The 27,119-nt window shown below is 41.0% G+C and overlaps 1 protein-coding gene across 4 annotated transcripts in view; it reads left to right on the top strand.

Moving 5' to 3' along the window:
• The window catches only part of PDE10A (phosphodiesterase 10A), a 584,018-nt gene that overhangs the window by 515,136 nt on the left and 41,763 nt on the right, over positions 1 to 27,119 (top strand). For all 4 annotated transcript variants that reach the window (XM_060283260.1, XM_060283259.1, XM_060283262.1 and 1 more), the window contains 7 exons: positions 1,682 to 1,824; positions 4,244 to 4,336; positions 5,668 to 5,854; positions 17,582 to 17,724; positions 20,133 to 20,216; positions 21,763 to 21,913; positions 25,333 to 25,488. In XM_060283260.1, the coding sequence (XP_060139243.1) occupies positions 1,682 to 1,824; positions 4,244 to 4,336; positions 5,668 to 5,854; positions 17,582 to 17,724; positions 20,133 to 20,216; positions 21,763 to 21,913; positions 25,333 to 25,488 (957 nt within the window). The remainder of the gene's footprint in view (positions 1 to 1,681; positions 1,825 to 4,243; positions 4,337 to 5,667; positions 5,855 to 17,581; positions 17,725 to 20,132; positions 20,217 to 21,762; positions 21,914 to 25,332; positions 25,489 to 27,119) is intronic.

Here is a 27,119-nt window from a genome sequence, read left to right as displayed (position 1 = left end):
ATAACTCAAGATCGCGTGAGTGTGCAGAATAAACGGGTGATGGTTCTGGGATCGCCAGCAGTGACACCCATAGCTCCCTTCCCACCGTCACATTGTCCCTCCTCCTCAAGTATTTATTGAGAGCTCTTATATGTTCTAACCTAAGGGCTGGCAAATTCTTTTAAGGGCCAGTAGTAAAGTTTTATGCTTCGTGGGCCGTACTGTGTTGCAACTACTCAACGCTGCTGTTGTAGCAACTGTGAACCATGCCTAAAGGAATGCACGTGGCTCCGTCCCAGTGAAACTTTATTTACAAACACAGGCAATGGGGTGGATTTAAATGGCCTGTGGACTTTAGCCGTCCTCTGCTCTAGGCCTGGTTCTGGGCGTTTGGGATACCGTGGGGGAAAGGAAGCAGTTTCCACTGATGAGGTTCTCATCAGTCAGCTTGTGGCCAAGACAGGTCACCTGGAAATTCTGACACTCATAATGCCCCGTATTTGGTCCACGGCGTATAAGGCACAGCCAGTGTTTGCTGAGTGAACGAGTACAGCTTATAATAGCAGGAAAGACAAAGATACAATATGAGAATGAACCGGGGTACCTAACCCACTCTGATTTCTTTTTATTTAATCTATAAGGTATTTTTACATGAGGTTATATGTTTTCCTCTGACCACAAGGTGGCCTATGTCCCTTTTGCGTAGACTTTGTGATGGCTCTTTTTCTCTGAGAAGTAATTCTTTTTCTCTGAGCAATAATTTCACGTCTATCATCTTGACGTTGCCAGAATTCTGAATATGGGTAAATACAATTTTTTGTGACATACCTGTAATCCCAGCCCACTGGGGACAGTGAGAAATGTTAGGCATTAAAGACATACTTGTTGAAGGGAATTGATGAACAAATTCATGACAATATGAATCCACAATTTTCCATTCAGAAATGGTAAGTCATGTTTGATAATAAGAGCATAGGCCATGGAAACAGCTAGTATGAGTTCAAATACCAGATCCGTTTACTAGCCACGTGATAGCGGACAAGTTAAGTGACCTCTCTGTGCCTCAGTTTTTCTAATGTGTAGAAAGGAGGTTAAGTTTCCCCTGAATTAATATTGTTATTGTGAGGATGAAGTGAATTAATGCACATAAGTCTATGAAAACTATCTGGCACATAGTAAACACTTACTGATGGTTACACATTATTGTTAGTGCAGCAAATAAAATGCAGCTGATGTAAATATGAACACTGTGTGTCTTATTGGACACACATTTCATACTTTTTACAACTGGTATGTTGTAAACGCCAGCCGGTCAGAATGGATGCTGGCCTGAGAGCTGACAGAGGCTCAGACTAGGGCATCAGGGAGCCCTGAGAAGCTCTGGAAAAGTAGCCAGGGTGGCAGACAGGCTCTCAGGGAGAAAGGCCAGTAGCTGCTTTCCAGCCCACCCAGGAGTGCTGTAACATTCCCACATCTGCCCCCACAGCGTGGGTGGAGAGCGGCTGCCAGTGTCGGCACCTTGACAGTGACAGAGAGTATTATTTTTTGTATTTATATGCCTATGTCTATTTAATTATAATGCTAATTTCCTACCCAGTTACAGTATAGACTAGCTGAAATTTATATTTATTTCTGATAAAGTTTACCTGTAAACTCTGTGACTCTCTCATCGGCTTACTCTTGTTTTCTCGTTTCCCTTTAGATATATGCAAAAAACCTGGTGAATGCCGATCGTTGTGCGCTTTTCCAGGTAGACCATAAGAGTAAGGAGTTATATTCGGACCTTTTTGATATCGGAGAGGAAAAGGAAGGAAAACCTGTCTTCAAGAAGACCAAAGAAATAAGGTACAGCTGGAAGTAGCGTGTCGGTCGCTGTGCTGGCGGCTGTGCAGGTGCTCTGTTACCCACTTGTCTGTGCCTATTCACAGGTGTGCTGACAGTACTTGTCATACTGTGATATCATTCCCACCAGGACCCGCCTCCTGAAGGTAGTGCTTCTGGGAATGACCTTGCAGTGCCAACGAAACCGCGCCTAGGAAGCTTTAGCGTCACTCCTGGAAATGCCGTCTTCCGGAGGCGGTCCTTTTGGAAATCATGTTGGAAAAACTTACTAGTGCTGCCAGGTAGGTAAAGGTGCACCCCACCTGGAGTCTGCAAGGTTTCCTGTGTCTAGGAGCAGGTGTACTTAAACAATCCGGACCCTACCCTTCCCAGCTCATAGCGCTGTCTCAGAGTCCAGACCATAGTGGAAATTGACCTGGTATACTTGGTAACTTCAGCACATTATTCTATACCCAACAGTTGGCTTAATCGATCACAGAGAACACTTTTGTTGCGTCTTGAAACTGCAGCCTTCTTCGTTCTTTAAGTGGCAGCTGTTGTCAGTTAGGTGAACAGAATGGAGTTTGGCTGGTAGAGGTGCGGTGGCTCAGTCCTATGACATCTGGGCACCTACGAGGGGTACTGTCACAGAACCGCTAAGAAGCAAGCATAACATTCAGAAATGGTATTTTTTTTAGATATTTGCATTTCTTTTGCTTTATATTGATATATATCGTTTACCTACTTTTCCGCATAGTACGCTAAAGTGCCTTGGTAGTTACAACTTGCTAGTAAAATGCTGTTCCTTATTAATAAGAATTGCTATTCACTTGGGCCGTCTGTCATACAAGGAAACATGGAATGTGGTCTGCACTGGGCCTCACTACTGCCCACCACTGGGTGCTTCCCATTCTATCGTCCTGGGGTAATAGAACCTATATTCCATACTCACATAACGCTGACTTACAGGCACCATTTAGGTTTTTTAAGAAGTGTTTTAGTTTTAGTTTGTTTGTTTAGAGCTCAGTAGATCAGTCTGGATATAGTCATTTAGGTAAAGTCATTTCTCTTGCTGAAGGTTTGAGTGTTCCATAACAGTGCTGGCATCGATCTCATTTTGAAGACATTAACTTGGGAGCCTGTATTTACAAGTGTGGGAAAAACAAGTGAGGGGGATATGGTTGGCTGTAGCTCTCTCGGCTGACCAAGCGATGCCAGCCATTTATGGGAGGACTGGCCCCTCAGTTATGGCTTCCACTGACCCGAGATAGCAAACCACACCGAGCTACTCCTAGACCAAGAAAATAAGCATAAACCATGAAGTGGATTCTGCTGCTCTGCTCAAGGCACTCTAATTTGTTGTGGTCATGTTGTTCAAAGCATAAGAAAACCGGGGCAAAAACAACCTCGCATTTTATGCTGTGCAAGGTTGGGTTCACTTTTTGGTTTTAAGAAAGTTAGTTCTCTTTGGTGTCAATTCTCCTTTGAATTTTCCTTAGGGAAATCCTTAGGGTGGAGCTTTATTTCAATAATGATTATTTTCTATAATGCTGAAAATGTAATATTATGGAAGTAATTTTTGAGCTATTGAAATATGTAGATATTGTGATTGTAATCATCTTAACTAAATTTTGAATGAATCCATGTTTGATTATAATATCGTAATGAGAAAACTATAAATATAAGAATATTTTTAACATCTTTATTGGAGTATAATTGCTTTACAGTGTTGTCTTAGAGTATATTTATGTATAAAAATGCTGATATTAGATATCAAAACATTTAAGTGTAGTGAGATAATGCCTGTATTCTGGCTGTTTTTAAATTTAACAAATTAGAGGAGTAAAAATACTACAAGTTGCAAATTGTGTTATTTTGGTATAGTACTTGTATTGCAAATGCCTTAAAATTCAAGTCCTGTATCTCAAAGATCACAGATAACCTGTGGTTTTGGTTACATGGGTGGTGGAACGTACCCTGGCATTGACCTGCATTCTTGTTTTTATTGTGTCACTAATATTTTAAGAGTGTTGGCAAGTTATCGAACCCATATGGGTCTCAGTTCACAGTGAGAATTAATTAAGAAAATTTATGTTGAAGCATCTTGTAAATTATAAGGTATTTTGCAAATATAAAAGATTATTATTGGTCAGTGCAGGAGAATGCTAGTTAATTTTTCAATTTCAGCTTGTGATTCAGTATAATTTAATACATCGTGAATTATATCTTAAAACAAGGTTCTCAAGTGGTTACTCTGCAATGTTTTTATGCTTTACCTTTATGTATTTTATAATAATATGATTTAGAGTATGTAAATGTAAAACTAATACAAGCATTTAAAGTAAAACAATCTGTTTTATTCAGTATTTGGTGGTACTGAAATGTCTCAAATTATTTTACATCTGTATTTTAATGAGCATGTTCCTCTTTTTTGTATGTGCAGATTTTCAATTGAGAAAGGAATTGCTGGTCAAGTAGCAAGAACAGGGGAAGTCTTGAACATTCCAGATGCCTATGCTGACCCACGCTTTAACAGGTAAGAAGGAGTTTGTGTCTCCGTCGGTTTCTCCTTTCGGGTCCCGCTTGGCCGAAGCCTCTGAGGTAGAGCCCTAGTTCTTCGCGTCCCAACTCAATTTTTTTTTCCCCACTTGGTGCTGTTATACTGTCTTTGAACCAGCTTATTATCAGTAGTCAGTGTTTTCGGGTATTTATCAATATAAAATGATGGATTCTAAACCATTAATTATCTCCAGCTTCAGGGGTTTGAAATGTTATAAAAATAACTAAAAAGCAAGAGTTTAAATTTATAAAGTTACTTTTCTTCATTATAGTGTCATCATTTTGTCCTGAGCATATTCTTTATCAAACAATACCTTCAAAGGCTGTAACACATAGTGATAAAAGTACTTGTTTTGAATCCCGGTTCTGTCCTTTATTGGCTCTAGAATGACCTGGAGTAAGTTACTTAATCTGGAGCCTCAGTTGTTTTCTCATCTTTAAAATGGGCACAGTAATACCTATTTTGTAGGGTTTTTTTTTTTAAGATTAAGATTTTAAGCTTTTTAAAATATTCATAAAAGTTCTGGCAACTTTATATGACCCAAAGTAGGAACTCAATAAGTTGCAGCCTTTGTTGGATATTATTGAAGTGGATATTAGGATTGCTTATAAAGATTTTTTATTTTGTTCTGAGTGTCTTTGGAGAACTAGAAACCAGTTTATGTAGTTCGATTTTAATAAATGTCTCAAAATTGAAACCCCAAGGTTGACGCCCTGACCACTGAAAGTAATGGCTCACATGTCTTGGCGGCAGTGCTCTGTGCATTCAGACACTGGGCTTCCTTCAAGAGACAATTAAATACCATAGGCAACAGGAGGCTTTTCAGGCGTCTGATTGATTAATGTCAGATATTCATGACTCGCATATAAACACAGCTGTATCCCCGTAATAGATTTTATCAATACGTGAAGAGTATGCTGAAAATCTCAGGTTTTTTCTTAAAGGAACCAACTTGCTATTAAAGTACTTAAATATTGAAAATATTTACATATCCTTATATAAAGCCTTTATATAAAAATGTATGGATCAACTATTAAGAACCTGAAAAGGCAAGCGACAGATTGTGAGAAAATATTTGCAAAATATATACGACTGTTCTGAAAAGCTCTCTTGAAAACGGAACAAGTTCGTTAGTTTTAATAAAACACTTGCAGATGTCACGTTGTCTTTGAATTTAGACGCTAACAGTTCCATTACAGTTAGTTGTAAGAGAAGCAAAACTGAGTTGAGATTTACGATAGAACGTGCGGTTTATTTTCTTCTGCCTGTTCTTTCTTTTGTCGTCTTGCTCCTTGGCTCTCGCGCAGAGAGGTGGACCTGTACACAGGCTACACGACCCGGAACATCCTGTGCATGCCCATCGTGAGTCGGGGCAGCGTGATAGGCGTGGTGCAGATGGTGAACAAAATCAGCGGTAGTGCCTTCTCTAAGACGGACGAAAACAACTTCAAAATGTTTGCTGTCTTTTGTGCTTTAGCCTTACACTGTGCCAATGTAAGTAATACTTTTTAAACACCTTTTTTACTACTCAATATGAAATTTTATAACCTTTTAAATAAAGGTTGTTTTTTTCTTTCCCCCACTTCTTTTAGAAACCCCAAACAGCGATTCCTGGTTGTGCCTGTTTTAGGAAATACCTTAAAATGCCTTGGAAGAAAAAAAATCTCCTAATTTTTACACTTATTTCAGTGTGTGAATTTGTTAAAAAGAAAAATGAAGTTAACCTAAGGGTAAAACGTTCGAATGTAAGGTTTACATTTCCTGATAATCTACTGATGTGCATGAGAGGGTTATCCAAACCCTTAGCGTTTGTCACTTGTACCGCACTTGAGACTCTTGTACACAAAAAGAGAGTAATGACTCATGTCTTGACACGAGCCCGGAAAGTTTCCTTTGTGAGGAAAAGTGAGGCGGCCACTCAGCACATTTGTCAGATGCCTTGTAGATGTGAACTCATTTAATCCTCACAACAGCCCAACCCTGTTTACTGAATAATAAGATGAGGCCCCATTTATTTTATGAAGTCTCACTTTAAAACAGTTGAACATATATCTTTCTTTTAAATTTTTATATTTTAAATGAATTAAACATTTAGTATTCTATAAACTCTAGTAATCCTCTAATGACATCACTGGAATTTTGAAGTTAAGGAAAATTTTAGTAACCTTTTATAAAGCCAAATCAACATCAATGGGAATTATCACCTTAGTAGTTTAGAGAAACTGTCTTTTCGGAAATAGGACGGAATTCCATAGGACAAGCACATAACTAATGGAAACAGTTAAAAGAGAAACAAAAATGGCAAAAAAAAAAAAATACTCTGGTGACTAGGGATAACTGTTTACAGTGCGATTAGTGCTGTTTAGTAGAGCACCCGTCCCCTCTCTGCATCACCCGGGCCCTCACGTGGGGATGTTTATTGTTACTCGGCCCATCGGAAATAAACTAGTGCAGTTGTCAGACACTTCTTACTTCAAACATTTTCTGTACCTATGTGTCTCCTCGTACATAAAATATTGACAGTATACTTTTTTTTTTTTTTTTTTTTTTGCTGCACCACTCAACTTTTGGGATGTTAGTTTCCTGACCAGAGATTGAACCCGGGCCCTTGGCAGTGAATACGTGGAGTCCTAACCACTGGACGGCCAGGGAATTCCCTACATTTGTTCTGTTTAGTTTAAAAGTTTCAGAGAATGTAATTTCCAGTATATTCTAAATATTGATTTTCACCACTTTTAAATGTATTCGATGGACTCTATGTATTAGAACAACTTGACATTTATTATATTTTTTAAGTCCATTTAAAAAACAGAATGACTAGCTCTTAGGACTGAAAAATTTAGCATCATTTTTTTCTCTCTTTGAACATGTGTTTCTATTATGCCACAAAAGTTTATTCTAATCTAATATATTTTATGCTTTATTTTGTTAATTACCCTAGGATAATAGTCTAAAACAAACATGTATAAGAAGGATTACAAATGAATTTTGACCTATAGTATTATGTCATTATTACTATATATGTGATCAAAGCAACCATGTTATTAAATTTTGATAATTATCAAAAATGAAAAGTACACATTATTGGAAACTGTTGTTTCTTAATGAGATGGCTGTGGCTTAGAACAAAAATAGTTAATGTACCCATTCTTAAATTTTACCTATCATTAGAATGAAACTAGGCTTGCCATAAATTTTTTACACTTTTTATTTTGAAATAATCTCAGACAGAAAGCAAAGTTACAAAAATAATACAAAGGATTTCCTTATACCTTTACCCACGTTCCCCCAAATGTTAATATATTAAATGTTAATATATTAGCATTTTTGCTTTGATATTCTTTCTTTCTCCTTCGCTCTCCTTCATTCATAGGTATCATGTTTTCTCTGATACATTTGAGAGTATGTTTCAGACAATATGTCTCATAACCCCTAAATGCTTCAGTTTGTATTTTTTACAAACAAGGACATCTTCTTTTTCTACTGCATAATTAAAAATAAAGAAATTCACCTCGGTACTGTATGAGTTTGTTAGGACCGCCATAACAAATACCACAGACTGGGTGGCTCAAAGGACAGAACATTGTTTGTCCACAGTTCAGGGGACGGGAAGTTAAAGGCGAGGGTGCTGGCAGGTTCGGTTTCTTTGGAGGCCTCTCTCCGTGGCTTACGGACGCCTTCCTCATCCTCGTGTCTTCACGTGGTCTTTTCCCTGTGCAAGTCTCTGTTCCACTCTCCTCTTCTTACAAGAACACAAGTCATGTTGGGTTAGGGCCCACCCTAGCGACCTCATTTTACCTTAATCACTGCTTTAAAGTCCCCATCTCTAAGCACAGTCACATCGAAGGTACTGGGGAGTAGGGTTGCAGCATATGAATTTGGGGGGACACAATTCAGCCCCTGACAGGTACTGTACTGTTGTCTAATCTGCAGACCCCTTTAATCTCCTTTAATCTGGAGCCCTACCTTACTCTGTCTTTCATGAGTTTGGCATTTTTGAAGTGTGTGGGCTGGTGTTTTGCAGAGTGTTTCTTCTTGGGGTTTTGTCTGGCATTTCCTCATGACTGCATCAAGGTTATCATTTGACAGGACTATCGCAGATACTGTGTTCTCGTGGCAGCCGCTGCGGGAAGGCTCGTGGCCCATTGCTGGTGATGTTGACCTTTACTACTCTGTTACGGAGGCATCTGCCTGGTTTCTCCACTGAAACGTCCTTGCCCCTCTTTTCACTATTTTAGAAGAGAGTTTACCCATAAGCCTCGATATCCTTTGTGCTCTCTCTCCCTGTCTGCATATCAGTACCTCCGTGAAACGCCACGGAATGCCTTGCAGCCATTTCATTTCCATCTTTGGAACTTTGTTCTTTGATGTTCTTTCACTACTCAGCGTCAGTTTTATTTGTCCTTGTCGCTTTTATTTTTAGGGAAGCCGTAAGAATTGTGTTCGTTTTGGGTAGATGGGACAGGAAGAGTTTTATTATGCCAATTACTCTTAATCTGAACACCACCTGAGCTGAGAGGCCGAAAAGTACTGACAATTCTATCATCAAAAATTATTTTCAATGATTTATCAGCTGAAAATTTATTTAGGTCCACCTTCAGTGTCTTATGAAAGCTTTAGAAACCACTTTTAGACCTTATTAACACCAGTATTTAAAATTTTAAATTATCTCTTTGCTTTAAGAGGTTTTTGTATTAGTGCAATTTGAGAAAGGGGTGATTTGAAATGGGATGTGGGAAAAGGTCATTTTTAGGTAAATGTACGTGTGAAAGTTAAGGTGGTGGAAATTGATCCTCTTATAATCTATCCGTGTCTTCATGTATCCCTTGAAGAACTACTGCGCACTTCCCAGAATACATAAGTGTCAGTTTCAGTACTATGGAATTGATTCAGCTGTGCTGTGAGACGAGCTAGCCCAGTGGGTTCAAAGCTCTTCTGAACGCTGATTGTTGCATCATGAAACCTGGACTCAGTCACGATTAAATGATTATACCAAGCTGAATACCAAACTGAATCAAGAAAAATAACCCTCCTTCTGAAAAGTCATGAATAAGTTAACAGGCATTCTATTTTTACGTTGATTATTTAGGGTAAAGTTAGTGGAGTTTGTCTGTAGTGAAACAGACTTGTAATTTTTTTTTTTTTTTTTTTTTTTGCGATACCCGGGCCTCTCACTGTTGTGGCCTCTCCCGTTGCAGAGTACAGGCTCCGGACGTGCAGGCTCAGCGGCCATGGCTCACGGGCCCAGCCGCTCCGCGGCATGTGGGATCCTCCCGGACCGGGGCACGAACCCGCGTCCCCTGCCATCAGCAGGCGGACTCTCAACCACTGCGCCACCAGGGAAGCCCTGTAATTTTTATAAACACTTTGAAACTCACCAAAATTATTTCTGCTCTCCAACAATGACAGGTAGTGTATGTGCCACGGTTGTAGTAAGTCATCGCCCGCTGGCAGGCTCCGGATGTAAAACTCTCCCAGGTTGAGCAGACCCAGGGCTGGTTGCCTTGAAGGTGCATGTTGAAATCCGAGTAATGCAGCTTCAGCTCTCTGTGGAGTTAATTACCACTTCTTTTAACTGCAATATTTCTTCTCCTCATGAAAGCTTAAAAAAATTCTATAGTTTTTGACAGTTTCTCCAACTCAAAAAGTGTAACAGCCTCTGATGCTGCAGCTTCAGGGTACCTCTTCTTCTCCGCTTCCCTTCCCTGGCCTTCCAGTCTGGGGTTATTTCTGTTCCAATTCAGAAAAAAGACCAATTTACATACGTTCTTTAAAGTAATACTCGCTTTGTTGAAGCAAGCATCCTTCTAAAGAAGAAAGAAGAAGCAAACAGCTCCCAATTTATGTCAGTTTCAATAAGCCAGCAGTTGGTTTCTTTACAAGAGCTTCTCAGCGCTTTCTTCAGCTGAGGATGTCAGATCGTAGACCTCTAGGGTAAAGGCCAAGACCTGGATTCCTGTCCTCACTCGGGCGCTTACAGGATGTTTCTTTGAGCAAGTCTGCTTCGCAGTTTTGAACATTTTTTTCCCCAAGCATCTTATGAAGCTTCGTTAAAAACAACAACTTGTATTAGCGTTGTCCCAAGCAATTAATCGTATCCATGGCTCCCTGCTTTCCCTCAATGCTCTACTTGTTTCTAGAGAAGGTACATGAATATTTGTTGAGATCTCAAGTACGAAGAAGCGTTGTGCAGTGTGAAGGGTCTTGTAATCGCTGGCTACTGAGTCAGACTAAACAGGTTGGTCCTGGGAAATTCAAAATATTTCTGCTCCCGCACAGATTATTATATCCTTAACAGGAGCATTTTACCACATGTAAAAGGCTTCTAATACTGAATGTGATCATGTGAGAGCATCTCTTACTGTTCAGCTCAGTGGTCTTGTTTGAGTGAAAGGCCTGTCCTGGAGGCATATGTCTTTATTCTTCTTTAGTTCATCTGTAGATCTCTTAGGTTACACCCCTTTTATTGGATTAAAGGGGCACGTCTCTGACTGGCAACATCTCCATTTTATCTTTGACAGATAATTGATAGTACTGTCAATGGAACGGTAACCTTTAAAAAGAGTGAAAGAGATTTTTAAAACTAAAAGAGCCAATTAATTTACTCATACATGTGATTTTAAAGAAATAATTTGATATGATGCAAAAAGCTAACAGGATAGTAAATACCTCTTATATCTTTTGCCTAGAAAAAAGGAGTCCTTTAAAAGCAGATTAGCTGTGTACATTTTGAATCGAGAGACATTTAACATTAAAGGAAGGTGGAAAAAATCGTTATTAAGATGAAACCAATTGGCTAGGAACAGATTTAATAAATGGTCCAAACTTTATTCATTCCTGAATTCAACCACCAAGTACTGCGTGTCTTTTCTCTACCAGAAGGTGACTATTAAGGTGACTGTAATATAAGAAGTCCTCCTAATCGATGTAACACTGACTCTGGGACAGGCACTATTGTGGACACTTGACGTATAAAAACTCGCTTCATTAGTCCCCCAGCAATCCTGAGTGAGTATCATTAGCTCCACTTGACAGGAGGAAGAATGGACACAGCAAGTGTGTGACAGAGCCAGGCTCTGAATGTGTGTAAGCCTGGCTCTGCAGCCCTGGCTATGCTCTCCTTCACTTGTCTTTAAGAAAGACAGCATTGTAAACACTTCTACCTAGGATCTGGTCAAGGAAGAAATATCATTTGCATTTGGTGCTGTGGTTTCCATAAACTAGAATAACCACGCAGGCAAAGGAAGTCACACATCAAATGGTGTATTTTTTCAACAGGATACTTTTTTTTTTTTTAACATCTTTATTGGGGTATAATTGCTTTACAGTGGTGTGTTAGTTTCTGCTTTATAACAAAGTGAATCAGTTATGCATATACATATGTTCCCATATCTCTTCCCTCTTGCGTCTCCCTCCCTCCCACCCTCCCTATCCCACCCCTCCAGGCGGTCACAAAGCACCGAGCCAATATCCCTGTGCCATGCGGCTGCTTCCCACTAGCTATCTACCTTACTACGTTTGTTAGTGTGTATATGTCCATGACTCTCTCTCGCTCAACAGGATACTTTTAATCACTCAATTCTTTTTTTATCAACTCAGTTCTTAGGGGGCGTAAATCTGTTGATTTTTCCTTGTGTTGGTCTCTTCTTTCTTGGATTCATTCATTCATTCATTCATTTACTTATTTACTTGATCTTTACTTATTTACTCAAATTGATCCGGAATTACTTGCCCTGCGGGAGACTTACATGACCTTTTCTCTTCACAGAGTCCTCAGTTCAGTAACTGGCCACAGCAGCCACAGCGAGGTCTCTCGTCCCACACGGGCCTTCAAGTCCCGGACCACGAAGCACAGCCTGTGCTGGGTCTGGTGTTTCTCTCACCCACTGCAGCACTGTTTTATGCCGCTAAATACATAGCACAGGGTTTCTTGTTCATGCCCGTGTGGAGTGTGCCTTTCATTTTAGGTTTATTTAGGGGACCAAATTAATTTTATTAACGATATCATTTAATACTGTTGACAAACATCATATTGAAAATTTGTACTCTAGCAAATACTTTGTCAATTAGGTTGGAAATGTGAATTGTGTAGAAAGGGGAAAAGAGTGCACAGTTTATAACAGCAGAAGTTAAGTTACTTTTATCTTGTGGATTGCCCATACCCAGTGGTATGCTGGTAAAGCCTGCTCTCTACCCAAGAAGAGGCCTTATTTGTAGCGTTCCCCAGTTTCTGTGGAGTGCGGGCTCCCACTACGGACTCTCTCAAGCTCCCACATAACGTACTGAGTGCAGACTTGCGTGGCGATGCGCACAGTCGGCACTTGCAAGACAGCACAGATGCCCCTGCCACTCAAGAATCCTTCACCAGACTAACATCAAGGAGCCAAATGGAGTGGCAGCAGTGCTGGTGTCATCAGAGATGAGCAGATGGTAGCTGCCAACAGCACTGAGAGCTTAACGGCACTTGACCGAGTTTGTTCTCAGTTCCTTAAGTGTGTTACTGCACTGAACCCTCACATTCTTCCTGGCTTGGGTACTGCAGTGTCCACAGTCTGTACCTGGGAGACTGAGGCACAGAGAATTAGGTAACTTACTTAAAGGTGTACCGTTAGTGAAAGTCGGAGAGGAGATTCAACCCAGGCAGGTGATCCGGAGTCTGGTTCTTAGTTGCTTTACCTTTAAGTGATTCCAGGCCTGTCATGACGTGAATAATATTAGGGCATCCTCCAGACACTACCATGTCTACTCAGAGTGATGATGATTGTAGAAATAGGCACAAGAGAAACATTCTGAAGCATCAGTAAGTATTCTTGGATGCCAATATTTATAAAATTATAAGTGGTGGCATTTTTACCATGTGGTAGAAATATGCTAGGTTATACTCCTGTTTCCAGGTCCTCTTTCTTCTGTCTTTTGTGACTTTTCCATATCCTAGAGCCTAAGATTGAAACACCATCAGAATAAATGGCAGCCACCTCTCCTTGCGGTCTCTTCCGGCAGGACAGGGAGCCCAAGATTAACTACTCAGCTGCCATAGGCAGTTCATGCAAAATCAGCTTAGGCCGCATGGTTTTCTACTTCATTCATAATTTGCAGTAGGCGGCTTCCCTGGTGGCGCAGTGGTTGAGAGTCCGCCTGCCGATGCAGGGGACGCGGGTTCGTGCCCCGGTCCGGGAAGATCCCACATGCCGCGGAGCGGCTGGGCCCGTGAGCCATGGCCGCTGAGCCTGCGCGTCCGGAGCCTGTGCTCCGCAACGGGAGAGGCCGCAACAGTGAGAGGCCCGCGTACTGCAAAAAAATAAAATAAAGAAAAGTAATTTGCAGTAGGATGAATATGGTAAAATCATTTACTAATAATATTACATTATATTATTTTCTACTATTCATATTGAAGGTCATGTAGAAAATGGGGACCAAAGTAGCTATAAAATTTGCCAAAACTAATTATTTTTTGCCGTAAAGTTAAAATTCACGTTACTTCCCTACACTGAACACAAAATAGAATAAAAATAAAATAAATAAATCTAAATTGAATAATTTATATATTTGTAAACATTATAAATTTATTGAAACTATAAATATAAGTTTATAAATAAAAATAATAAATAAAAATATAGCTTATTCTAATTGGAGGTCATAAACTTGTAAAATGATAAATGACAGTATTTTTGTGAGAGTTACGTGAAGTAGTGCGTGCAAAGCACTTAGAACGCTGCCTGCCACAGAGTTAGTGCCCACTAGTATTCACGACTGTAACAGCAGTATTATTTTGCTGCCTAACGTATAATAGCTACTTTTACTAGCACCCCCCCCCACCATAGAATTACACTGAATAACGGGTAATACCGAATCACGGTAAATACTGAGTAAATCCTGTTGACTGTTCACCCTCCTACAAGAACCTACAGTATCATCTCGAGTGGAAGGCAAGTGACAGTCCATTGCGGGGTAGGAGGGAAATGTGAGAACTTCTTTTAGGTAAATGATATTAAAGAAACTACAGTTTCTTGATTGGTCATACACGGATGTAGCTTTCATCCAGTTCATGCGTCAGGTGGTTGTGTCTTGTCCAGAGTGTGGAGTCCCCTGTGACAGAGTGGGCCTTCTACAAGGAGGAAGAGGTGACAGTGGTGTCCAGCCTGCACTTTTAAGCCCCATCCTGGCTTTTCCTCAACCATATCAGGAGGACAGCTTTGCAATGTACATTCATTTCCATTGTACCACCAAGGATTTGCTGCTATGAGGCAAAGTACTTGGAATAGTTATTAAATTCACTGATTATTTACACATATCTCTTTCACAAAAAGGTAACTCCAAATTGCTGATCTTTTCTGATGACAAATGGCAATGTTTTGTTACTTAGAAGACATATTCAAAGAAATAAGCATTTAATCTGAACTTTCAAATTGCAAGTAACATTAACACTGAAAAAGAAGATAATTGCTTTTCCAAATAAACTCATGCCACAGAGTACTTTGAAAACGGATGTTTTCATCACCATCATGTGACTTTTTTGCTGAAATTTGTGTGTCACATATACAAATTATCACATACCTTTACAAAGACTGGGAGCAAACTTTTTAAAAAAACTTTACTGGGGTTTATAAATATACTGTGAACTGCATGCGTGTAGAGCATACGGTTTGACAGGTGTGTCTGCACACAGCCCAGTGCAAGCGTCACCACATCGAGATGGCGGATGTACCCATCACCCCCTCAAGCTTCTGGGGCCCCTTTGTGATCCCTCCCATGGGACCCTCCCCATCTTCATCCCCCAGTTTCAAGCAACCACTGACCTACTTTCTATAACTTACTTTGCATTTTCTAGAACTATTTTTTATAATTGGAATCATAAAATCTGTGTTCCTTTTTACCTGGCTTCTTTCACTTAGCACAGATTCATCCATGACATTGTGTGTGTACATAGTTCATTCTTTTTCATTACTGAGTATTCCATTGAATGGATATGAGCTGTTTATGTAGCCACCTGTTGATGGGCATTTGAGCTATTTCATTTTTGGCTGTTGCAAATAAAGCTGCACATGTCTTTGCGTGGGCGTACGCTTTAATTTCCCTTGAGTAAATCCCCAGAACGGTGGGGTCATCCGGTGAGGGGATGTTTAAGAGACTGCCAAACCGTTTTCCAAAGTGGTTGTACATTCCCAATATCATTGTGTGTGTTCCAGTTTCTCCACATTTGCCATCTCCATGTCTTCTTTGGTGAAGTGTCTTCTCAAATCGTTTGCCTAATTTTTGTTTGTGATTGTCTGTTTTTTTTTTAATTGAGCTTTAATAGTTCTTTTATATATTCTAGATACAACTCATCTGTCACGTTGCTTATTTGCAAATATTTGCTCCCAGCGTTTGGCTTGTCATTCTCTTAACAGTTTCTTTCTTATTTTGAAGAAGTCTAATTTATGATTTGTTCTTTTTATGATCATGCTTTCAGCACTGTATCAAAGAAATATTTGCCTAACCTAAGCCCACAAAGATTTTCTCCTATGGTGTCTTCTAGAAGTTCTATAGTTTTACATTTTGAGTAAATTTTTGTGTATGGTACAAGGGAAGGATCAACATTTGTTTGTTTATTTGGCCCACCGGTGCCCACTGATCCAGATCCCTTTGTTGTGTAGACTTCTTTCTCCACTAACTCGCCTCTGCACCCTCGTTGACAACCAACCGACCATATACGCGTAGGAGTATGAGGCTCTCCTGATGAACTGACCCCTTTATCATTTTGAAATGACCTTCTTTATCCCTGGTAATAGTCTTTGCTCTGAAATCTACTTTATTTGATACAAGTACAGCCATTCCCACTTTCTCTAGACTGGTGTTAAATATCTTTTTCAGCCTTTTACTTTTACCCTATCTGAGTCTTTATATTTAAAGTAGGATTCCTGTAAACAGCGTGAGTTGGGGTTTTGCAGTTCTGTTCAATCAGATAACCTTTTCTTTTGAATGGGGATATTTAGACCAGGCGCATTTTATGTTTAGGTATAAGTCCATCAACTTGTTATTTGTTTTGTTTGTTCCATCTGTTTTTTATTTCCTTTTCCCTCTCTGTCTTCAAAAGTTGAATTTTTTAAAAAAATGTATTTTATGAAACAGCTTTTAATTTATTAAAATCTTCACCATGAATGATTTCATTGAGTGTCATTGGTTTTGAACCTGATTGATAATATATAAAGACGCAACTGATTAGTTTGCAAGATTAACTGATTTACATCAGGGAAAATGGAAATTTGTCTGAATTTCAGTCAAAAGTGTTAGTCATTAGGGAGCAAAACTAAGTGTGATATTTAAGAACAGTCAATACTACCTTTATTCCATCTGGATCCGCATACTTTTTGGCATATTCTTCTCCAATAGTACAACTGTTTCTAAGTATTAAACTTGACGCCACCATCTCACAAAGTAGTAAAGAAAAAACTTGACAGTTGATAACATACAATTACAGTGCTTCATTTCAAAATATATAATTGTTTAGTATGAACAAAAAGAGTCTTGTTTACTAAGTAAATAAAATAAAATATTTTAAAAATATGTACTTTTTATTTTTATCTTTTTAAATTTCTATTTTAGCTTGTTTCATAATATAAACAATATATTAGCACAGTGCATGTGCGTATAATTGCTGAAGGAGTATACGTTTATTACGCATGCATCTTTAAATTTATCTTACCAGTAAAGAACTTTACAATCGAACATTTTTCAGACTCCCTGGACTAGAGGACCTTGAGATCACCAAGAATTAAGCTAAATATTTTTAAAAGGAGACACAGAAAAAAATATCTTAACTCTTGTCTCATTTAGTCTCTGTCTCAGTCCGTTTGTGCTGCTGTAACAAAATACATGGACCAGGTGGCTTATAAACAGCAGACATTTACTTCTCTCCATTCTGGAGGCTGGGAGTCCGAGAATAAGGTACCAGGTAATCTCTCTACCCAGAGATAACGTCCGGCAAAAAGCCATTTGTTAGGGAATTTAATAAGTCTTTTAAAAAGGAGATATAATTTTTTTGAAAACTATTTGTATCTTCAAAGTCACATGTGTCATGGATATCTTCAGTGTACATAGAAATATATATATAGCAATAGTAGTCAATGGAAAGTAATAGTGAATCCAATTATAGTTCTGATTTTTTTATACCTAATTCTGAACTTTAATGACAAAACTACTTTAAACATTCTTTATTTTTTCTCTGTTGGATTTGCTTTCCAGATGTATCACAGAATTCGTCATTCGGAGTGCATTTACCGGGTCACCATGGAGAAGCTGTCCTATCATAGCATTTGTACTTCAGAGGAATGGCAAGGCCTCATGCATTTCAACCTTCCCGCCCGTCTTTGCAAAGAAATTGAACTGTGAGAGTTTTGTCTTGTCAGTTTCTTCAGGAACAGATTTTTAATTTGATTGAATTTAAAGTGAAATGGGTTCTAGAATTAGAATCATAAATATCATATTACATGTGTGGTTTCTTGTGTTGCCATTTTCCCCTTGGAAGGAAGGAAAGGCCAGATCTCTTTATCTTTTAAAAAAAAAAAAGTCTGAACACCATTTTGAAATGATTTAACCTAAATGTTAGCTTTTGTCTTTAGTCTTTTGCACACTTTACACTATGTAATATTTAATATTCAAAATGACCTTTAATATCAGATAGCTGAAAGTTTTCATTTCCATATAATTTTAAATTTACAAATTAAATCTGAGAATTTAGTAATAAATAGTTCAACTTTCACACTTTGTTTCTAATCCTATGCTAATGTATTTGATACTGGTGGTAGGACCTGCCCATTAGAAGTACAAGCCAACACTACTATATAACTACATAAAAAACCTTCAGAAGTGATCCAGAGCTGATATTTGTTTATACTTGGAAACAGAGTATTCTTAAATTAATTAAACAAGGAGGCCGTTAGACTGATGTGACTTTAATGCCCTGGCGGCCTAGTAAACGAACCTGTAAATCTAAACCTGTAAATGCCTCAAGGTAACGAGATGGAAATGCTAAGGATAGCCAGTTCTGAACAGCCAACTAGGCCTTAAGCTGTAGCCAATCAAATACTTTCTTTTCTTTGCATCTTCTCTTTAGATGTGTTTCCATGGCTCCTGTCACCAAAGCACTCAACCGCTTTAAGTTGGTGGTGCTCTATTCAAATGGGTTTTTGCTCAAATAAACTCTTAAGATTTTTAATATGCCTCAGTTTATCTTTTAACAGTATATGTATTATATAGTGTGTGTGCGTGTGTGCGTGTGTGTATATATATATATATATATATGTATGTATATGTAGCTAGTTCCTGGCACAGAGCTCCTTTTACTCTTGTAATTCCCTGAGTGATCTGGGTGAGAGAGGCATCTTTTGTTACTCATACGAAACCTCTTTCAGCCACCCTGAGTTTTTGAGTGGCTCTCGGAGGATGACGGCCAGTTGCCAGAGAAACCAGCCTATGATTAGAGGGTTGGAAGTCAGCCTTACCCTTGGACTCCTTTCCAGGGAGAACTGGGGATTAAGCTAATCACCAGGGATCCGTGATTTAGTCAACCGTACCCATGTACTGGAACCTCCAAAAAACCCTAACCAAGGGGTTCGGCGAGTTTCCAGGTTGGTGAAGGCATCAGGTGCTATAAAGGGGGTGCCCCCAGAGAGGCATGGGAGCTCCGCAGGCCTCCCCCTACCTTACCCTCCCCCACCTTACCCTCCCCCTACCTTATCCTCCCCCCTACCTTGCCCTCCCCCCTACCTTACCCTCCCCCCTACCTTGCCCTCTCCCCTACCTTGCCCTCCCCCCTACCTTACCCTCCCCCCTACCTTGCCCTCCCCCCTACCTTACCCTCCCCCCTACCTTGCCCTCCCCCCTACCTTGCCCTCCCCCCACCTTACCCTGTGCCTCTCTTTCGCTTGGCTCTTGCTGCGTTGTATCCCTCATAGTAAACCGGTGAGAGTAAACACAGTGTCTCCCTGAGTTCTGGAACTGTCCTAGCGCATCATCTGACCTGAGGAGGGGTCGTGGGAACAGCCGATGCATTAGAAGTGTGGGTGGCCTGGGCTTGTGATTGACGTTTCAAGTGGGGGCAGCCTGTGGGCCTGCGCCCCTAACCTCTGGGGTCTGCGTTAACTCCAGGTAATGACAGAATTGAACTGAATTGCAGGAAGTCAGCCGGCGTCTGCAGAGAACCGGAGAATTGCTTGGTGTGGAAAACTCACACATTTGGTGTCAGAAGTGCTGTAATGCGAGGAAAATGGTCTCTTTTAATACTTTCCCATTCTGCTTATTTGGGTTAAATGTTTGTAACCAAATTAGCACATGAAGGATAGGTAATAACTTCGGATGTTAATATTTATGAAACTTTTCTCTGGATTAAAGTAGGAAATAGACTAATTTTCATCTCAGAAAATTTCAGATGAGCTCCTCCCCCGTATCTGTGAGCTGTGCAATGTATGTGTAGGGCTCATAATATAATTATTTTGGACTTTGTCATTGCTCTGATAACAAACACAACGTTCCTTTTTTACAGATTGCTTAATAAAGAATTAAGCAATTGCTTAGATCTTGGACTAAGTTCCTGAGGGAATGTGTGGAATTTCCTCCTGGAAACCTTTGAATACAACAGAGATGTGACTGAGAGAGGCAGGAAGAGGGGGCCGAACTCCTAGTTTTTTTTTTAGTCTCTTGATAGGCAAAAAGTTAAATTACTCCCTTTACTTGTTATTATGTTTATCCTAATTAATTACATTTACTCATGACCTGTGCTTTCTGTTTATTTCAGGTTCCACTTTGACATCGGTCCCTTTGAAAACATGTGGCCTGGCATTTTCGTCTACATGGTCCACCAGTCCTGTGGGACAGCCTGGTATGTGTGACCCACACACTTGCTTTAAAATCCTCCTCCCCTACCTAAATGCCTCGCCACTTTTTTGGTTGATAATTACCTTAAATATGCCATATAGAAATTGTTTTTCTAGATATTTAAATTAAAAAAGGCTAAGATTATTGGGCAAATGTGCAGCCTTTTTAGATTCCCTCAGAGGCTGCCCCTTGGTTAACAACCAGGTCTAACCAGGTGATCAGAAGGATATAGGTGGAGCTAAAAGAGACAGAGGTTACTTCTCAACATAATTGCATACTGTTTTTAGGTGTGTTTTGGAATGTACATGCACATTTAACATCGACTTTCACCTTTAACTTCGATATATCAGTTAAAACAAGTGTGAAAGAAACAGGTCTCCTAATTCAAAGTCTAGTCCTTTGTTAGTAATGAAGTTATGTTGCCCTTTCCTTGCAAATCTCTCTCCTCTCCTTGTGGCCTGTCCCAGAGGCCTTTCATGACTTTGTATCTGTTTTTTTTTTTAACAGCTTAAACACATACTTAAAATGCAAGGAATAATTTTCTTTTTCTCTTTTTTTACTAATTTAGTCATTAAGTGGCTTATAGAGGCTCTTAGCGTCTCTAGAACTAAATTGTCACTTGTTTCCTATTGAATTCTGTGTTTTCTCTTATTTCCATCAGTGACTTTTATAAATTATTGTCTCAAAAGGATGCACATAGGGTAACTAATGCCACTTACTTCTTAGATAGCAATTGAGAGTTTGACCAGTTGAAACTCTTAAAATCACATACCTCACACTTCAGGGACATTTGAACATTTTCAGTGGAGAAAGATAAAGGTTACATGTATTTAGAAGTTTTATGGACTCTCGTCTCTTTGGTATTTCGGGGACCCCTGTTTCATATTGATATGCCTTTGTCTTAAGCTGCCTTAAATCCACTGAGAGAGTTGGTGGGGCTTTAAATACGTGTAACACATGATACACATAAAAATTTATAACCATATTGTATGATAAAATACGTCATATTCTTTCATGGACTGCGTCAAGATTTGGATATAGCCATCTGCTACCACCGCTTAATAATTTGAGTGTCCCATGGTAATTTGGATTCCTCTTGAAAGGATCATCACTCACCTAGGAAATTCTTATAGTATGCATGGTCGCAGCTTGTGAATCTGCTTTCTGGAAAAACTTAGCTAAAAATACCCTTGAACAGGATGATGATACGCTGTTGTCTGTTGAGCACGATGGGATGCAGGAGGTGCTTGAAAGCTAAGGAAGAGGTGGCGGGTGTTCATGATGGGTAACGGCAAGCTGATTCTGGGATTTGCTCCCCTGTGGGCCCGTTACCGTGTCAGAGCACGAGCCACCAAAGAGTCTGCCTCTCTCACCTGGCTGGAGAAGCAGTGAGGAGGTTGGTGAGTGAGGCCCCCGTGCTCCTGCATCCCGTCCCCGCGGAAGTGTTCACCCGTGCAAGCGCGTACAGGACAGACGTACACATCTAGTGGTCTCCTGGAACGTACTGGTTCTTTACCAGTTTCTGTCATGACAATTTCTTTTCCGCACAGCTTTGAGCTTGAAAAGTTGTGTCGTTTTATCATGTCTGTGAAGAAAAACTATCGTCGGGTCCCTTACCACAACTGGAAGCACGCAGTCACGGTGGCACACTGCATGTACGCCATACTCCAGAACAACCACGGGCTCTTCACCGAACTCGAGGTGGGTGTGCACACGCTTTCTCCCCCCCGCTTCAAATAACCTGAGTGGGTTGAAGTACTCTGTGTCTGGAGTACGTTTATGAAATAGGCGACTCTGTGTCATTCCAGGACAAATTTGGTTCCGTAAATTCACAGAAGCACACTTTTTAAATTGTTGTACCCGAGCATTTTCCCTGTTATTTTGTATAAGGAATGTAGATACAGAAATTCCAACTTCATCAAAATATCCCTCAAGGAAACACTCATTTTTGTAGTCTTTCTTCCCTATTAAAGCTGAATTCTTCTGAAAGGATGTAAACAAAGTGAATTGTTCTCTTTGCCCTTATGCCCTGGATAATGGAGACATATCCTACCCATCTGAGAACCCAGAGCATTAAATACAATTAAAACATAAATGCTTATCTGACCTTCTCTAGCATAAGGGAACAGGGGCTCGGCAATGTTCCACTGATTCACCGGACTTTACGGACTTGGAATTGGTGACGCACTCAGAGAAGATTTGGGGACACCTAGTCCATTCATGCACTGCTGTCGAGCCCCTTCCTTGAATGCCCAGCCCACGTTTGGTAATGGGGCGCCTTCGCCCCAGCTGTGCTCCTCCCAGACGGGACCTTCCTGATGGCCTCGCTGCCCTCTCTCCACAAGGTCCCAGCAGCCCTATGAAAGCCCTAACTCGAATCCACCCTTCTCTCCTCCTGCTTCAGGACACGTGAAGAAAGGGAGCTGTGTCTCTGTGATAAAGAAATTGTGCTTCTCCTGAGGTCATGTCCACCAACACTAGAACCCTGAGGTCCAGTCCTGTCCTTTCCATCCTGTCAGACCAAATTCACAATTTGGGTGGGAAACTTGAAAGACGCATTTTAGAAAAAAAATGCTATTGTAAAGAGTCAAAACGTTCCTTTTTTTATTAATAATCTTTAGATGGGGCTTAGCCTAATAAATTATTTATCACACACGATGAATTTTTTCTTTTTTAATATAAATTTTTCTAAACAATTTTCCATTTCATTGAACCCCATATTTTTGAAAATTTCAGTATTTCTCCATTCACTTCCTTTTAAGAAAGCAATTTTATTATCTTTTCTGCCAAAAGTTTAGCCTGTAAGCTTGAGAATTATAGAAATTATTCTTTTGGATTATGTTAAAATTTATATTCAAAAATGGGAACATTTTAAGACAAATGAGATAAGTTTTGTTACTACATATTGACTTCCATTTAAGTTTCTAGAATTATATCATTCTGTTTCTCCAGAAACTTCAGGTCTTTTGGCTAAAAATAACCCCCAAATAACATACATAAGTATTTAAAATATATTTTGTAAGGTGCATATGTAATCTCTAGTAGAGCTTTAGAAATGATCCTTTGATGTTTTTAAAGGAAAAGTTAACAAAGGTAGTTCTTTACTTTGTAAGTTATTTTCAGATGCTTGATTCTGGCATGCACTTGACAAAACTATTGAACATCAATACAAATAAAATAGGTTAAAAGGAATTAGAAAGCTTTTATCTATTGTGCCAGGTTTTACAACCTTGACATTTCTTACCAGATTCATTATGGCTGACGTTGCAGCATAAAATATGGGAACAGCCCCCAAACCAAACGACCCCCAGAACATACACAGTTCAGTGTCTTAAGACCTCCGAACACTTAGGGTTGGTCCCCTGCCTACCGCATAGTTTAGGGGTGCGGGTGCCCGGGGCGACCTCCCCGCCCATTAGGTGGCAGGAGAAACCAGCGCGGCTCGGCGAGACTAAGGCAGCAGCAGGGCGCAGGCGCAGTGCTCCGGTGGGGCTTTGTGCAGGCGCCGGCCCCGCGGCCGGTGGCGCCGCGCACTCCGGCTTCACGCCCTCCTCGATGCTGCCCGGGCTCCTGTCCAGAGCCGCCCTGCCAGTTGCCCTGGTCTCAGAGGTCCCTGCCCTCGCGGTTCTTCCCTCCCCCGCCCCCCGCTCCGTTAACTCGCTCCCTCCGCGCTTGGTCCTCCGCAGGCTCTGCATCCCGTGCAGGTCGCAGGCTGTGACCTCCACTTCACTGCACCCTCTGCCTCTGCCTCTCCGCTCGGCTCCCTCCGGATTTCTAGGCTCTTCTTTGCCGCCGGCCCCTGGTGGAGCCCTTGTGCTGGCCGCCTGCAATTCCTCTCCTCCCCTTTTCTCTGAAACCAGCTCCGTCACCCCCCAGAAAATGCTCTGGTCCAGGGGCCGTGCGGGTCCAAGGGTCTGAGCTCAGTTTTCCTCTTTGCGTCGCTGTTCTCACGTGGCTCCCAGGACCCCCAGCACCCTCGGTTCCCGAGCGCTCCTCCAGCCCGCTCCCCTTTCAACTTTCCCTTCTCAGTGAAGACCCCGTCCATCAGCGTCTAAGGCTGATGACCTGGCCCTCAGGCTTGGCTTCCCCTCCCCCGCTCGCCATCCTGCCCTCCTTTCTTCTCATGCCCAGCCTGCCAGAAAGCTCTGTTGATTCTGCCTGCAGAATCTTCCAGACTTTAGTCATGTCTCCTAAGCCTGCGTTGCTAGCGTCCTGGTCTAAGCTTCTGTTATGATTTGCCTGAGTCACGACGAAAGCCTCCCCCAGGTCTCTCCCACCCTCCTGGAGTCTGTTCTCAATACAGTGGCCAGCGTGGGGATCTTTAAAGAGCGTCAGCTAGATGATGTCACTGCTCTGCTGAAAACCCCGCCATCGGTCCCTGGATCACAGATAATACAAGATCTTTACCCTCCCCTCCCCTGCCCTGCCCTCAGGTTCCTCTCTGTCCTCCTCTCCCCGCAGCCCCTGCAGTGGTCAGTCCTGGTCATGTGACTCTGGTCCTGTGACTCGCAGGCAGGCTCCCCTGCCAGGATGTGCGCTGGCTGAGAGCCCCGCCCCCGCCCCCACCCCCGGGAGCCACCTGCGTCTCCCCTTCACCTGCACCTCTGCCTGTCTGAGGCCCATCCTGACTGCTGTACATCACAGCCACCCGCCTCTCACCTGTCCCCTTCAGCCTGCTCTTCCTTTCATCTTTTTGTATACAATTTGCCATTTTTCACATGCTGTATGATTTACTTGCTATATTCCTCATTTATGATAGCAGTAACATCGTTAGAATTTAATATTGAATGGATTTTTAAGTGAAGAACTGATACTGTCCTCTCCTTTTGCAGACTTGCTTTATCTGTGATTCTTTGGAACATTTCTCTAATTTGATACCACCTACCCTTTTTACCAGAGTCGATCAGGAAAACTCAAGGATAATTTGATTGTTAAGTTCCTAAGCAGAAAGACAAAGAAACTGGTTAAAAAAGAAGTTAGATTATCTGTTATTTCAGGCATTCATGAGCATGTTGGCTGCATCAGTGACAGAAGTCAGTGTGATAAGAATACTAACCGTAACTTTCCTCATCTCCCATTTCTTTGTTTTGAACATCTGTGCACTATGGTTTCTCCTTAAGCGCAAGGGACTGCTAATTGCGTGTCTGTGCCACGACCTGGACCACAGGGGCTTCAGTAACAGCTACCTGCAGAAATTCGACCACCCCCTGGCGGCCCTATACTCCACGTCAACCATGGAACAGCATCACTTCTCCCAGACCGTTTCCATCCTTCAGGTGAGGCGCCCAGGGCCACGTGCCTGACCGCTGCCCCGTGTGTGCGTCGTCTTGTCAGAGAGACCCACGGTTTATACGTAAAAGAGGGATATTCTTCTGGCTTTCTTTAGAAACAGCAGCTACATCTTATCGTAAAACCTTTTTTAAAAGATTTATATATATTTTGCAATCACATTTGATTTTTAAGTACGTTATACCCTAAGGCAAAGTTTGTTTCACGTAGTTAATTTAATCTACATGGATCATCATGTTCTTGAACCAGAATGTGTTGAACAACGAATCTTGAACGTTAGGCAAACAAGATTTTAAGTGCATTGAAGTTCTTTTATTTTTTCTTTTGTGTGTTTTTAAATCGAGTTTTCTTGCTTTTAAGATGTCCTTAGTGACTGAGCTGGATGCTGACTGGTCTCCCTTCCCTGTGAGATACGTACGCTCCTTCTTCACTTCAAACCTTTTTCTCAAAGTCATCTTAACTACGTAACTATCGCCTCGTAATGCTTTGACTCCTCTCACAGACAATTTTTAAAATGTGATCTCTGTTTGACTTAAGAATAGTGGACCCCGTTTCTTCCTCTCACTGTCAGCACCTCAAAATAGGAAGAGAAATCTTATTAGATCTTTTGATTACATGTCTACGGGAAGGATTTGGAATTTTCAAGGTTGTGACACAAAGCCCCGGCAGGACCTCAGCAGCGCCTGGCTGTGGGCGACTTGCGAAGCAGAAAGGTGTCTGCCACTTGGTGCAGTTTTCCTTTCTTGTGTAGCCCAGCCCTCCCCTGACCACCCAGGGCTCTTTTCCTCTCCGTAGCTTCTCCTAGTGGTGCCTCATGGTCCCAGCTGTCCCAGTGATTGGTAGTACTGCACACTCAGATCTTTTCAAAACCCAGCAACATGTACGTGGTCAGGCCCCTTTTCCTCAGGGCTGAGAAGGTAAATGGTGAGCTCACTGAAGTTCAGGTGCTCTTCTGATGACCTGCGGGGTAGAGTGAAAGGTCTGTCAGATACGGAGTCATATCCGGCAGCTGGCTGAATGTCCCCCTTGCTCCCGGGCTGGTTCTATCCCTGAAAGCAATAGGTAGTCACCATTCCCGATGTTCCCTTGGCAACAATACTTTATTTTTTAAATGGTGTATGTTATGTATGTTTGGCTGATAGATAGATACATGCATACATACCTAGAAATTTAGGCAGGATAAAAGATGTGTGTGGATATATGTATATGTGTATGTGTTTGTATGTGTGTATGATATAGATGCATGTCTCTATATATGTGTGTGTATAATAGGTGTATATACACACACATGTATATTAACACACACATGCATTAGAACATGCTTTTTGTAAATAGACATTTATAAAACTTTATGACAGTTTATATCTGCTTTCCCCTTAGGCTATTTATTTGCCCAGGAAGAAGGGTCTGCGCCAGAAAGGACATCAGGACGCCTTCATTTAGGAATAATTAGGACTCCTGGGCCCCATGTGCATCCTGTGTCCTAAATGAATTCATACATGTGACTGTGACAGCATTTCTGGCAACTTAATCTGCAAATGAATTTTAATAGCCTTCCTGAAGTTCCCTCAGAAAACCTATTTTAAATATAAGAGAATTTACAGAGGCCAGGGTTGCA

Source organism: Globicephala melas, chromosome 14 (genome assembly GCF_963455315.2).
Source record: "Globicephala melas chromosome 14, mGloMel1.2, whole genome shotgun sequence".
In the NCBI taxonomy this organism is placed as follows: Eukaryota; Metazoa; Chordata; class Mammalia; order Artiodactyla; family Delphinidae; genus Globicephala; species Globicephala melas.
Note: the sequence above shows the minus strand (reverse complement) of the source record. Positions and strands in the feature narration are given on the sequence as shown.